The sequence below is a fragment of the Lontra canadensis genome, unplaced genomic scaffold, assembly GCF_010015895.1.
Source record: "Lontra canadensis isolate GAN:19392208 unplaced genomic scaffold, GSC_riverotter_1.0 scaffold200, whole genome shotgun sequence".
In the NCBI taxonomy this organism is placed as follows: Eukaryota; Metazoa; Chordata; class Mammalia; order Carnivora; family Mustelidae; genus Lontra; species Lontra canadensis.
In genome coordinates, this window is record NW_022631194.1 from 1,072,831 (window position 1) to 1,088,521 (window position 15,691).

The 15,691-nt window shown below is 40.4% G+C and overlaps 1 protein-coding gene across 5 annotated transcripts in view; it reads right to left on the reverse strand.

Annotated features, from left to right (window-relative positions):
• CHD1L (chromodomain helicase DNA binding protein 1 like) overlaps nucleotides 1-15,691 on the reverse strand; it is a 129,754-nt gene that overhangs the window by 45,005 nt on the left and 69,058 nt on the right. For all 5 annotated transcript variants that reach the window (XM_032848119.1, XM_032848118.1, XM_032848117.1 and 2 more), the window contains exons 2-4: nucleotides 4,347-4,459; nucleotides 1,414-1,520; nucleotides 760-874 (exon numbers count right to left, since the gene is read on the reverse strand). In XM_032848119.1, coding sequence (XP_032704010.1) covers nucleotides 760-874; nucleotides 1,414-1,520; nucleotides 4,347-4,370 — 246 coding nt within the window. In that variant the 5' untranslated portion in view covers nucleotides 4,371-4,459. The remainder of the gene's footprint in view (nucleotides 1-759; nucleotides 875-1,413; nucleotides 1,521-4,346; nucleotides 4,460-15,691) is intronic.

Below are 15,691 nucleotides of genomic sequence, written 5' to 3' on the forward strand. Positions count from 1 at the left end.
CTGTAACTAGCACTAACATAACTGATATTATAAACTAGTTTCTTATTAGCTAAATCCTACAGTTTAAGAGAGTTAAGTCTCATTCATTCACTAAGTAAAAAAAAAAGTTCTGAATCTAATTTTATGTAGCACTATCACAAAGAGAAAACAAAACACAGGCACAAGTAAGTGCAAGGTCTTGCTTACAGTCACCCAGTCTTCACTTAAAGAATAGGAGCTTAAGCCTCTGCCTTCGGCTCAGGTCATGATCTCAGGGTCCTGGGATCGAGCCCCACATCGGGCTCTTTGCTCAGCAGGGAGCCTGCTTCCTCCTCTCTCTCTCTCTCTGCCTGCCTCTCTGCCTACTTGTGATCTCTGTCTGTCAAGTAAATAAATAAAGAAAAAAAAAAAAGAATAGGAACTTAAAATTAAACTAGAACTTAGTGTCCTCCACTCCCATTTTGCAGTAACAGACAATGCCTCAGCCCACAAAACACTTTCTCCTACCTACCTGCCTCCTCCTCTTATTCACCAGCCAAGTGACACCTCCCTGGGGAACCTTCACCCTTGATGCACCAAGAAAGAGAGAGATAACCAACTAATTTGGAGTTCAATAGTCCTCCACTTCCTTTGGTCATGGTCCCTAAGAATCTAATGGAAGTAAACTTTTCTTCCAGAAAAATATATGCTCTCAAAAAAAAGTTAAATTTAATTCCAGTGGCTTCTACAACTTCTACATCCCAAGTTAAGAGTTCTTGCTATAGAGAAATAAATGGATACCTCATAGGTAGTTAGCAGCACATGAAAACGTGACTCTTGTTTTAGGTCTTGCTGTAGATGGGCTCTCTCCTCCTTGTCACCTGCATACATTATACAGGAAAGACCTGGAGCAAATCTGAATCCAAGAAAAGAGGTAGATGAACACCAACACAGAGCCTAAGGGAAGGGTGTATATATATGGAAAAGTACATTTCATAGAAGAATTAAGGACATGCAGACTTCATGATGTCCTGCAATCAGAAAGAGTCCTGGGACTCTGGATTCTTATCTAGAGTAAAGGTAAAACTATGGGTAAGTTCCTGTGTGAAAAGGCAGAAGGGGTGGATGAGTATCTACAAGGGCACTATACTAATTCTAAAGAGAAAGCTAGTTTTTCCATGTTGGTTACTTCCCATGTCACTGTGAAAAAGATGGTTTCACCTTTAGTTCAGCAAAATTTACTGAGTACTGATCTTCAAATTGCCAAACCAATAACATCCACTGCACCTTCCCCCCATCAGATTCTTTCTCTACCTATATTGCCTCAGGTCAGAGTTTTCTGGAGGAAATAAAATCACTGATTGGGACAGTATGTTGTTTTATCATCTTTCACATATCACCCAGAAAAAAAATCTTAATGTAAAAAGCAAAATTGCAGCTACATCTGCTCTGTACCTCTCCATCTCTTCTCTCCAGTTGCTCAAAACAGACAAGGGGCAAAGAATCAGAAATGGTCCTTCATCATTTAATCTTCCTGCCAAGTAAATGAAGAGAGCAATAGTCTGGAACACACAAAAAGAAGGCAGTTTTTATCACATTTCCACACGAGAAACAACCACAAAGTTCCCATGACCTTGGAGGGAACACAAACTCGTACAGAAGACTTAGTGTACAAAATATATATATATATATACAATTCTCCACACACCAGGAGTTATCCACTCCTAAAGTGAAATCATGTAAGCCTAAACATAATTGCCAAGGAAATCTATGGTACTTAGTTTCATCAATAGTTAACAAGCAGTGGTGCTCAGTATTTATGTAATTGAGCCCTGTGATACAAAGGGGAAAAAAATCAGAAAGATAACAGAAATAAATGAAAACAATGCAAATAATGCACAAGATCAAGAAAACTCTGAAAACATAAGGTAAGAACATCCAAGATGTGACTAAAGATGACCTACCATGTGGTGGTCTCCGCTGCTTGCCACACTCTCCTGAAGGAGGATGTTTTCCATCCTAATTTCCTCCCTCATTTCCCTAGGTTTTTTTTCCTTCTGCCTGCATTTATACAGCACCTTCTATTTGCTAGGCACTATTCTCAGTTCAAGTATATCATTGAACAAAAAAGACAAAACTCCCAGCTCTCCTGGAGCATACATTCTAGTGAAGAAAACAAACAATAAATAACACCTTGTAACCTTAAGTAGGCACATAAAACAAAAATTTTTGTAAAGCCCAACAAGCATATTTTAGGACATGGCTGTATGTACTTTTGACTAGAAGTTTCTCTAAAAGGTTGCTGTGATATACAGAGAAAAGAGCACTCTTTTATAAAACAAAATGTTTGAGGAGCACCCATCCCCAAATGCTGAACCATGCTAACAAAATCTATCCTAAAGATACAATACAAGATCCTGAACAAGTTGCATGCCCACGGGATGTTTACACTGAGGTTAATACAGCACAAAAAGAGGGGACAACGGGCCATCCCTCATCTGCAGGATATTTAAATTATGATGAATTCTCTTGAGGGAATCCTATATAGCCAGCAGAAAATGACTGTGAAGGATATAAAAAAATGGATAATTACAATTACAAAGTTACATTAGTAAGATACAAACTATATGTGTACTATAATGTACTATAATGTCAACCATTTAAAATACACAGCTATTTCACGCTTTATGATTAGAGTGTTGTGGCTAGAAGGTGGCAGTTACTTCTTAACTGAGATTACTTAATTTTATAATGGAAATCATTTCTTTTTTCTAAATAATTTCCTTTTTAACTACTCACCACGTCCCAGCCCAGACCGTACCAGAGCAATTGCCCCGTAAGTACTTACTGGAATAAGACCATTCTGTTTAGCTTTTGCTGAGGATACTATTTGAGAGAACATTTATCTTCAGTTACCATAAACCACATATATCTACAAAATTAATTTGGATTCACTAGTGAATCCTACCAAACATTCACAGAAGAAACAATGTCAATTTTACACAAATTCTTTTAGAAAACCAAAGGGGACAAAAACTTCTCAATTCATGCTATGAGTCCATCTTTACCAGAAAACTAAAACCAAGGGCATTATAAGTAAACTACAGACAAGTATCTTTCATAAACACAGATGCAAAAATTCTAAACAAAATCTTAGTAACATGAATTTGGAGGTATAATAGTTCCAAGTCACTTAAAGTAGAGCTACATGAACACTCTGGAGAAAGTCAAAGGACAAGTGGAATTTGCTGGCTCTAAATGAAATCAGCAGGATTCCAATGTGCAGGGCAAAGGAGACTACACAGAGGGCTCTGTACATGATCTCAGTGTCTCTTAGCCTGGCTCTCCCAGAGACATCCAGAAAACTTACATTTGTTCTAGGTCCATAGTTCTCAGTTCAGGAATATACTAGAACCCAATTTATCTGCCTGAGAAACCTGAAGATGACAAATGAGGTCCTTGAGGATACCATACTCAGAGGTCTTTTTGTATTCTGAATAACCCCAGGATCAATGAGGAACACCTGGCTTAAAGTGGTCTCCAACATGTGATCAGATAGAACCTGTAGCACTATGTGCAGAACTGCTCCAACTGGATGTTTATGTATGAGGTCAGACTTGCAGGGGGCAGTCAAGCTTCCAAAGGGATCAATGAGACCTTCACTCATTCTGTGTGTTTACTGGTAAAAAAACCTTTTTGGTATGGGGTAACTTATATGTCCATGGTTTCTGATCAAGTGGGCTCTGCTGTATATTTTGACTACAGTGACTTTCTTTAGTATCCTATAGATGAGTAAACCTTGTGTGACTAACCCAGGGGGTGTCTGTGTCTAGACTTTGAATTGAGCCAAGCCCACCACTGACATCTGACAATACAGAGCTGTACTGGTGATCCTCCTACCAGAATAATCAATCTCAATGCCCAAGGAGACTACACCTGATTCTCCAGGTCTCTGGACTGGGTGCTCCCACTAGATGTCCAAGGCATTTTGGAAGACAGGATTCTTCCTCTGCACTTCTCTAGCAAGACACATAAATGAGAAGTAGCCCTACCACCCACTGAGGAAGAGAGGTAAATAGATCTAGTTAACTAAGTAGAAGTACTGCTAAAGAGGGCAGTGTCCATTTGATCTGGAGGGTGGGGGGCACATGACACAGATATAGTAACACAGAGAAAAACCCTGACCATTAATTACAATCCCATGTCAAATGACCCAGTTCAAAACCATCCCCGTAACTAGGAAAGTCAGTTCCAAGGTCATAATCTCTTCACAAAGGTTCAGGCATTTCACCTCTTAGTATAAAAAGTAGCTAACACCTAAAGATAGTGATGAGTTGTGAGGAAGTATTTCAGCAGAGGTGAACAGTGGTCACTCCACAGTAACCTACCTGGCAGGTCTTACCCAAGCCCATCTCATCTCCCAGGATGCAGCCATTCTGACCATGGAAGCACTGGGCAAGCCAGTTGACTCCCTCCAGCTGATAAGAGCGTAGATGAATCCCTAGAAATAAAAAATAAAGCAAGTCTGAAAAGCAGCCATTTCAGCACACATAAGCTATCTTCTAAGACTTTTCACTATAAGAACACCACAGCTATATCCCTTGATAGGAAGTTATAGAAATGTAAATATGTACCAACTTCCAAATAACTTTTTTTTCCTCCCAAATGACTTTTTGAGCAGACTCAGTCACCATTATATTTGAAGCCCTAAAACTGCCTGTCCATGTCACAGGATCCACTTGACAGGTGAGAAAGTCAACCTGAGGATTTGGCCTCTATACTGCCTGGCTCCCATGTCAGTGTCCATTCTAGGAATGAGGTATAACTAATGCAAATAACCACAGTGCAACTGTTTGACTGCAATCATTTAAGTCTGCCATCCATGGTAGACATCAAGATAGGATTAGATTAAATTATGTTTCAATAGAGGAGCAGTACTGTTAAGAACTGAAATAATGTTGGGGCACCTGGGTGGCTCAGTGGGTTAAGCCTCTGCCTTCAGCTCAGGTCATGATCTCAGGGTCCTGGTATCAAGCCCCGCATCAGGCTCTCTGCTCAGCAGGGAGCCTGCTTCTCCCTCTCTCTCTTCCTGCCTCTCTGCCTACTTGTGATCTCTCTCTGTCAAATAAATAAATAAAATCTTAAAAAAAAAAAAAGAACTGAAATAATGTCGCATAGAGAAGTTTAACAACAGCAGAAAACATCTGAAATTCATATGGAGCTTCTGCTGTCTCTTTTCTCTCTCCCTTGGGGGAAAAAAATCCAATTTCAAGAATAACCATATCTGGGGGAAAGGGAAGACCCAAACTTACTTTAGCAAAAATATAACTTTCTGGTTTGAACATATGACCTTTAAAAAGAAACTAGATGGTATATAATAATTGTAGAACATTAAAAAAATGAACAAGTTATTTTTATTAAGCACTTCCTAAATACCAGGAAGAGCAGCAAACACTCTCTACATAAATTGTTTCATTTGATACTTATCACAATCTCATGTACTAGGTATGATCCCCATTCATAGGTTAGAAAATTCAGGTAACTGAGGCTCTAGTTCAAGATGGCAGTGTAGGGGTGGTGCTGAGAGGATGGGCAAAATGGGTGAAGTAAAGTGGGAGATACAAGCTTCCAGTTATGGACAGCATAGGAATATGGTCCATGATATTTTAATAGTGTTAAGTGGTGCCAGATGGTAGCTACATTTGCAATGACCATAACATATAGAGAAGTTGAATCCACCGGAAACTAATGTAACATTATGTGTCCAACTATATTCAAATAAATTGAAAGTAAACAAATAAATTAAAGTTTTAAAAAATATGGCAATGTAGGAAGATCCCAAACACACTTCCTCCCACAGATAAACCAATCTACACCTATTTATGGAACACTTTCCTCTGGAAAAAACTTAAAAAACTGGGTTGGGGGATGGAGGGAGAAAAAAACCTTTAAAAACTGGCAGAGCAACCTCCTCACCTTAGGCAAAACAGAGGGAAACAACACTGCAGAGGACAGGAAAGGCCGAGACACAATCTTGCCATAATGTCCACCCCCAATGATATGATCTACAATCACAAGAGGGTGAAGGGTTCGTACCCCACACTGGGCACCTAACTCTTAAGACCAGCACCTGAGAGTGGAGTTCCTGGGTGTCTCAATCAGCTAAGTGGTCAACTCTTGATTTCAACTTGGACTACGATGTAGAGTCATGAGATCCAGCCCTACATTGAGCTCCCTGTTCAGCGGGAAGTCTGCTTCTCTCCTCCCTCTGCCCACCCCCCAACATCCACTCACGAGCTTGCACTCTCTCTCAAATAGATAAATCTTTAAAAAAAAAAAAAAAAAAAGACCAGCGCCTGAGAGGAGCCCCCCAAACATCTGGCTTTGAAGACCAACAGGAAATGGCATCCACAAGACCTACAAGGCTGTGGTAAACTGAGGAACAACTCTAAAAGGACCTGCACAAAGACTTACCCACCCCACGGCCCAGCCCAAAAGCAGCCCTCTGAAAAGTGCTCAGACTTTATGTAAAAAGACTTACTTCCTAATTGTAGTGCATCGTTTGAGGGGCAGGGGTCTGCTGGGGTACTCCAAGGATGGAGGCCTATAGGTACCATCTTCTTGCTCACTCTCTCTGCCTTGCTAAAGCAGGCAGGTACCATCCCCCCTGTTTTTTTCTTTTTCTCCTCTTTTTTTTCTTTCTTCAATGGTGCCATGTTTACATTATCCCTCTGCATACCCCAGAACACCAGTATCTCCCAGAGGGGAGCTTATACACACATTTGGTGCCCCAGATTTTACCTTTGGTGACCTGGTTTCTACAACTGCTACCTAGAGGATGCTCCCTGAGTGACTGGCTCTGGAGGCTAGAAGGGCTTTGTTGCTGGGTCCCACCAGACCGTAACAAGTGGAGATTCTGTTCTTGGAAGACTACCACCCCCACAAGGCACTAAACAGATAACAGATAAAAACACACCCCCACTTTTTCTGTGAAAGAAGTGGGGGTGTGTTTCTGTGAAAGACCTATTTGTCTGTCAGCTTTGGCCTGAGTGATAGGCTTCTGGTATGGCACACTTATAGGGGCCTACAGGTTGCTCTCAGGGAATAGAAGGTGGTGGTTTCCCTCAGCCTCACTCCAATTCACCAGAATCTTCCAGAAAGATTATATCCTTTTCTGGTGAGCCCTGATTTTGCAGCTGCTGCTCAGACACACCTCTATATTGCCTGGCTGAGTGGCTAGCCTGGCTTAAAGTCATGGATTTACAGGACTCTAACCAATGAAGAAAGAATTCTTAAACAGCCACCACCCCAGGGGACAGCAAGAGGCAACAGGCCCAAGCGCTCAATGTTTTAGGAAAAAGGCATATTAGCTTATCATTTCTGTAGACTGAGGGGTAGCTTCTAAACAGACACACATCTAAGGCTGAATGTAAACTTTTCCTGAGTCTTTGGAAGGCAACACTATCTTCACACTCTCCCTCTGCCACACTCCACAGTGCCAGCATCTCTGCAGGGGAGCTCTTACACATGTCTGGTGTCCAGTTTTTAAGTCTGGGCCCTGATTTTTATGACTGCCACTCAAGGGATTTCCTGTGATTGCCTGGCTCTGGTAGCTAGGGGGGCTTGCGTTCCTGGGCCATTAGGACTATAACAATGGCATGCTGCCACCCCCAAAGCACTAACAGACAGCAAGCTGAAACAAATTCCTACTTGCTAACCCTAGAACTTCAGCCTTGGGGCAGACTTCACCTTTGGCAGGATCTAGAGGCTACAAAAGTACTCTTGGGGAACATAGGCTGGAGGGTGCCATCATTGCACTCTCACTCTGCCTACTTGCTACAGCCCACCAGAATCCCCCAGAAAAGTGCTTATATACTTGTCTGTAGCCCTAATTTTGTCACTGCTGCCCCAAGGACACCTTACAATTACCTGCCTCTGAGGGCAGTGGGGTTTCTGCTTGCAGTCCAACAGGACTGTATATATTTGCATTCTTTTTTTAAAGATTTTATTTATTTGAAAGAAAGAGCACACGCGTCCACATGCACACACAAGTGGGGGGGGCGGAGCAGAGGGACAACCAGACTCCCTGCTGAGCGCAGAGCCTGTCGTGGTGCTCCATCCCAGGACTCTGAGATCATGACCTGAGCTGAAGTCAGATGCTTAAATGAATGAGCCACTCAGGTACCCCAGGACTGTATATATTTGTATCCTTTAAAAGCTTCTGAGGGTCTGGCTTCTAATCAGTCTGAATGGAACTGCTGATTAAAATCCTCTCCTTTGTGAAACTGACTGGTCTTGACACATCCTAAACTACTGGGAGCTATTAAAAGTAAAATAGGCTGGGGCACCTGGGTGGCTCAATCAGTTACCATCTGCCTTTGGCTCAGGTTATGATCCCAGGGTCAAGCCTTATATTGGGCTCTCTCCTCAGCAGGAAACCTGCTTTTCTCTCTCCCTCTGCCTGCCTCCCTGCCTACTTTGCTGGCTCGCTCTCTCTGTCAAATAAATAAACAAAATCTTAAAAAATAAATAAATAAAAATAAAATAAAATAGGCTCTCTGGAAAATCACAAAGATCTGAAGGACAACCAATAGCTTAACAGGGTTAAATGGAAGTTTTCTCACCTACTTTATGTCCTACACAAAAATCATCCCTTAAAGACTGGGAGAAGTGTCTGTTTCATCTTATGCATAGAATCCGACAGGAAAAATAAGTACAATGAGGGAACAAATGAATATGTTCTAAGCAAAAGAACAGATAAACCCTTAGGAAAAAACTTCAAAGAAATGGAGTTAAATGATTTACCTGATGAAGAGTGCAAAGTAACAGTCATAAAGACACTCATCTAATTTGGGAGAAGAATGAATGAACTACATGAAAACTTCAAAAAGAGACTGAAGATACGAGTTCCACACAGAATTCAAAGAACCGAAGAATACAGTAACGGAACTGAAAAACAAGAAACAAAACCAAAAAACCAACAACAGAAAAGTTCAACAGCAGACTAGATGAAACAAAAGAAAAAAATCCGTGAACCTGATGACAGAGGAGAACTCACCTAAACAGAGCAGCACACAAAAAAAAAGACTTTTTTAAAAATGAAGATAGCTTAAAGGGACCTCTGAAACAACATCAAGCACACTAACATTCACATTATAGGAGTCCCAAAAGGAGAAGTCAGAGAAAGGGGGGAGAAAACTTATTTGAAGAAATAATGGCGGTTTTTCAAGGAAGATGGCAGAGAAGTAGGGGACCCTAGTTTCGTCTGGTCCGTGGAATTTGACTAGATAGCTATCAAATCATTCTGACAAACTGCAAACTCAATCAGAAATCTAAGAAAAGAATTGCTGCAATTCTACAAATAGAAAAGCCACCACTTTTTGTAAGGCAGAAGATATGAAGAAGTAAATATAAAAGGACTTATATCAGAAAATAACCCCCCCGGGGAGGAGCCTCCATAAGCCACTACAAGAAAGTGATAGAGTAGCAGAGCACAAAATTGGAACTTCAGAAGTCTGCTCCAGTGGGGGATGTGCCTACAGGAAAGTCGTTCATGTGGCTAAGCAGGGCAGAATCCTAAGTGGGACAGCATAGTCTCAGGATCCCAGGGGTCACAGAAAGAAGAGGGGTTCCTGAGAGCGCAGAGCTCCCAAGCATCAGAGCAGGTAAGCTGTCCACAAACAGGGAGACCAAGACTGGGCTTTCCGCTCAGTGTCGCCATAAACCTCAAACCGTAACACGATTAGGTGACTGCTCTCTGAGCAGAGGCCCAGCAAGAGGCAGAACGACCGCGAGACCCTTCACTCTCTCCCTCCCCAGAAGCAGGAAGGGTGAGCACTGCAGGAGTATATAAAGGTCGCAGACTCGAAACAGGGTTGCGTGCCTGAGATAAAAATGTTTGGTCATAGCCAGGTGAACACAGAGTGCAGACAGAAACCAGGGAGACAAGAGTGACTAACTGCTTTTCTGTGAGAGTTTTTTTCTTTACAAGTCTGGGATCTAGTTTCTTCTAACAAACCAAAATACACCAAGGATCTGGTATATTGCTCTGTTCTATTCATCTGTTTATGTTCTCTCTCTTCTTACTTGTTTTTTTCTTTTTTTTGTTTCTGATGGTTTCTGATTTGTTAATGTATATTTTCGGGAGTCACGGTTGTTATTTTTGCATCTCGTTCTCATTAATTTATACTTTTCTGGACAGAATGACAAGACAGAAGAACTCACCTTAAAAAAAGCACAACAAGAGAAAGTACCCACTGCCAGGGACTTAGTCAATATGAATATAATAAGATGTCAGAACTAAAAGATACTACCTGAGCTTGAAAAAAGCAGAGAAAACACTACAGAAATCCTTTCTGGAGAAATAAAAGAACTAAAACATAATTAGGGCAAAACCAAAAAGGCTATTACTGAGATGCAATAAAAAACAGAGGCCCTAACTGCTAAGATAAATGAGGCAGAAAAGATAATCAGTGATACAGAAGACAAAATAGAGAAAAGGGGTGTCGTGGCTCACTTGGTTAATGTCTGCCTTCAGCCCAGGTCATGATCCCAGGGTCCCAGGATCAAACACTGCATCAGGCTCCCTGCTTAGCAGGGAGTATGCCCTCTCCCTCTCCCACTGCCTGCCACACCCCTGCTTGTGCGCATATGTGCACGCACTCTCTCTCTCTCTCATAAATAAATAAAATCACTAATAAAAAAAAGAAAATGATGTAGAATAAAGAAACTGAGAAAAAGATAAACAACTACCAGATCACGAAGGGAGAATTTGAGAGATAAGTGATACTATAGAGCAAAATATTATTAGAATAATTGTCCCAGAAGAAGAGGAAGAGGGGGCAGAAGGTATATTGGAACAAATTATAGCTGAGAACGTCTCCAATCTGGGGAAGGAAACAGGCATTCAAGTTCAGAAGGCACAGAGAACCACTCCCCCAAAACCAATTTTAAAAAAGGGCAGCATACCTTGACATAAAATAGTGAAGCTTGCAAATTTCAGAGACAGAGGAAATCCTGAAAGCAGCTCCAGACTAGAGGACCTTAATCTATAAGGATAGAAACATAAAGCTGGCACTACACCTATCCATAGATACCTGGCAGGCCAGAAAGTACTACCATGATATATTTAGAGTGAGATATGAGAAAAATATGCAACCAAGAATACTTTATCCAGCGAGGATGTCATTCAGAAAAGAAGAGCTAAAGAGTTTCCAGACAAACAGAAACTAAAAGAATTTGTGATCACTAAACCAGCCCTGCAAGAAATATTAAGGGGATCCTGTAAGTGAAGAGACAGCTCAAAAGTAACATAGACCAAAAAGGAACAGAGACAATATGCAGAACCACTGACATTGCAGATAATACAATGGCACGAAATTCATACCTTTTCAGTAATTACTCTGAATGTAAATGTGATAAATGCTCTAATCAAAAGACAGAGGGTATAAGATTGGATAAAAAAGCAAGACCCATCAATATGCTATTTACAAGAGACTCATTTTAGACCCAAACACATTTCCAGATTGAAAGTGAGGGGGTGAACCATTTATCATCAAAAGAAAGCTGGGGTAGCAATCTTTATATCAGACAAATTAGATTTTAAACCAAACACTGTAATAAGAGATGAAGAAGGACACTATATAATAGGTAAAGGGTCTATCCAACAAAGAAATTTAACAAGTATAAATATTTATGCCCCTAACATGGGAACAGCCAATTATTTAAAATAATTAATAACAAAACTAAAAAGACACACTTATATTAATACAGTAATAGTAGGGAACTTTAACACCCCACTCAGAGCAATGGACACATTACCTAAGCAGAAGATCAACAAGGAAACAAGGGCTTTCAATGACACACTGGAACAGATGGACAACACAGGTATATACAGAGCATTCCATCCTACAGCAAACAAAATACACATTCTTCTTGAGTGCACATGGAACATTCTCTAGAATAGGTCACACGCTGGTTCAAAATCAGAGCTCAACTAGTACCAAAACACTGAGATCATTCCCTGAATATTTTCAGATCACAGTGCTTTAAAACTTGGACTTAATCACAGGAGGAAATTTGGAAGGAACACAAATACATGGAGGCTAAAGAGCATCCCACTAAAGAATGAATGGGTCAATCAGGAAATTAAAGAAGAATTTTAAAAATTCCTCGAAACAAATGAAAATGAAAACACAACTGTTCAAAACCTTTGGGATGCACCAAAGGCAGTCCTAAGAGGAAAGCTTATAGCAATACAAAGCTATCTTAAGAAACAAGAAAGGTCTCAAATACACAACTGAACCTAAAGGAGCTGCAGAAAAAACACCAAACAAAGCCCAGAACCACCAGAAGAGAAATAATAAAGATTAGAGGAGAAATCAATGAAATAGAAACTAGAAGAACAGTAGAACAGATCAATGAAACTAGGAGCTGGCTCTGTGAAAGAATTAAAAGATTGAGAAACTCTTGGCCAGACTTATCAAGAGAAGAGAAAAGAAAAAGAAAAAGAAAAAGGCACCCTCTACCAAACATTTAAAGAAGAATTCATACCTATTCTTCTAAAGCTGTTTCAAAAAACAGAAATGGGGGTGCCTGGGTGGCTAAGTGGGTTAAGCCTCTGCCTTCGGCTCGGGTCATGGTCTCAGGGTCCTGGGATCAAGTCCCACATCGGGCTCTCTGCTCAGCAGAAAGCCTGCTTCCCCCTCTCTCTCTGCCTGCTGCTCTGCCTACTTGTGATCTCTCTCTTCCTCTCTCTCTCTCTCTCTGTGAAATAAATAAATACAATCTTTAAAAAAAAAAAAGAAATGGAAAGAAAACTTCTAAACTCATTCTCTGAAGCCAGCATTATGTTGATCCGTGTACCAAAGAGCCCACCAAAAAAGAATTACAGACTAATATCCCTGAAGAACATGGATGCAAAAATTCTCACCAAGATACTAGCCAATAGGATCCAACAGTACATTAAAAGGATTATTCACCACAACCAAGTCGGATTTATTCCTGGGATGCAAGGGTGGTTCAACATCCACAAATCAATGTCATGCACGACATTAAAAGAACCACTGGATCCTCTCAATAGATGTAGAAAAGCCATCTGAAAAAGCACAGCATCCTTTCTTGATTAAAACTCTTCTCAGTGTAGGGATAGAAGGAACATACCTCAATATCATGAAAGGCACATAAGAAAGCCCACAGCGAATATCATTCTCAGTGAGGAAAAACTGAGAGCTTTTCCCTCAAGGTCAGGAACAAGGCAGGGATGTCCACTCTCACCATTGTTGTCCAACAGAGTACTAGAAATCCTACCCAGCAATCAGGCAATAAAAAGAAATAGAAGGCGTCCAAATTGGCAAAGAAGTAGTTGAACTATCACTCTCTGGAGATGACATAATACGCTATGTGGAAAACCCAAAAGACTCTACCCCAAAATCGCTAGGACTCATACAGGAATTCAGCAAAGTGGCAGGAAGGAAAAATCAGTGCACAGAAATCAACAGCATTTCTATACACTAACAACGAGACAGAAGAAAGAGAAATTAAGGAGTTGATCCCACTTACAATTACATCCCGAACTGTAAGATACCGAGAAATAAACCTAACCAAAGAAATAAAGGACTTATACTCTGAAAACTATAATATATTCATGAAAGAAATTGAGGAAGACACAAAGAAATGGAAAAATATTTCATGCTCATGGATTGGAAGAAGAAATATTGTTAAAATGTCTGTGCTACCTAGAGCAATCTATATATTCAACGCAATCCCTATCAAAATACCATCAACATTTTTCAGAGCTGGAACATATAATCCTAAAATTTGTACGGAACCAGAAAAGGCCCTAAAAGAAAACCAAAGCTGGTGGCATCACAAAGCCAGACTTCAAGCTCTATTACAAAGCTGTCATCATCAAGACAGTATGGTACTGGCATAAAAACAGACCATAGATCAATGGAACAGAAGTGAGAACCCAGAAATGGACCCTCAACTGTATGGCCGACTAATCTTCGACAAAACAAGAAAGCATATCCGATGGAATAAAGACAATCTCTTCAACAAATGGTGTTGAGAAAATTGGACAGCCACATGTAGAAGAATGAAACTGGACCATTTTCTTACGCTATATACAAAAATAAATAAAAAATGGACGAAAGACCTAAATGTAAGCTAGGAAACCATCAATATCCTAGAAGAGAACATAGGCAGCAACCTTTTTGACCTCAAGTGCAGCAAATTCTTGCTAGACAGATCTCCAATGGCAAGAGAAACAAAGGCAAAAGTGAACTATTGGGATTTCACCAAGATAAAAAGCTTTTTGCACTGCCAAGAAAACCGTCAACAAAACCAAAAGACAACCGACAAAATGGGAAAAGATACTTGCAAATGTCTCATCAGATTGAGGGGTAGTATCCAAAACCTATGAAGAGCTTACCAAACTCAACACCCAAAAAACAAACAAACCAGTCAAAAAATGGCAGAAGACATGAGAAGACACTTCGTCAAAGAAGGTATTGCCAAAAGACCCAAGAAAAAATGTTCAATGTCACTCAGCATCAGGGAAATACAAATCAAAAGCAGGAGAATCCACTTCACACCAGTCAGAATGGCTAAAATAAACAAGTCAGGAAACAACAAATGTTGATGAGGATACAGAAAAGGGGGAACCCTCTTACACTGCTGGTAGGAATGCAAGCTGGTGCAGCCACTCTGGAAAAGAGTATGGAGCTTCCTCCAAAAGTTAAAACTAGAGCTACCCTACAACCCAGCAACTGCACTACTAGGTATTTACTCCAAAGATGCAAATGTAGCGATCCAAAAGGCTACCTGCACCCCAATGTATATAGCAGCAATGTCCACAATAGTCAAACTATGGAAAGAGCCCAGAGGTCCATTGACAGATGAATGGATAAAGAAGATGTGGTATATATACATACATTGGAATACTACTCAGCCATTAACAAGAATGAAATCTTGCCATTTGTAATGACATGGAAGGAGCTAGAGGGTAATATACTAAGTGAAATAAGTCAACCTGAGAAAAACAATTATTGTATGATTTCACAATGTGAAATTTAAAAAAACTAATCAGAACATAGGGGGAGGGAGGGAAAAATTAAAAAAGACAACACCAGAGAGAAGACAAATCATAAGACTCTTAAACACAGGATACAAACTGAGGGTTGCTGGAGGGGGTGGTGCAGTGGGGGGCAATGGGTAACTGGGTGACTGGCATTAAGGAGGGCATGTGATGTAATGAGCGCTCAGTGTTATGTAAGACTGAAGAACCACTCAATTCTACCTCTGAAACTAATAATACACTATATGTTAATTAATTGGATTTAAATAAAATTTAAAAAAAAAAAAAAAAGAAAGAAAGAAATGGCTGAAAATGCCCATAACCTAGGAAAGGGAAAGAAACAAAAAAAATCATATCCAGGAAGTCCAAAGAGTTCCAAGTAAGATGACTCCAAAGAGACCCACAAGTAAATTATAATATAAATGGCAAAAATTAAAGACAGGGTGAGAGGCAAGATGGCGGAAAAGTAGCAGAATGAAATGAAATCAGGTCCCAGGGGTCAGCTAGGTAGTTTTCAAACCATTCCAAACACCTACAAACTCAACAGGAGCTAGAAGAGAAGAGCAGCAATTCTAGGAATAGAAAATTGGCCAGTTTCTGAAGGCTAGGACATGCAGAGAAGTGAATCCGAAGTGATGGGAAGATAGTCTGGGGGGG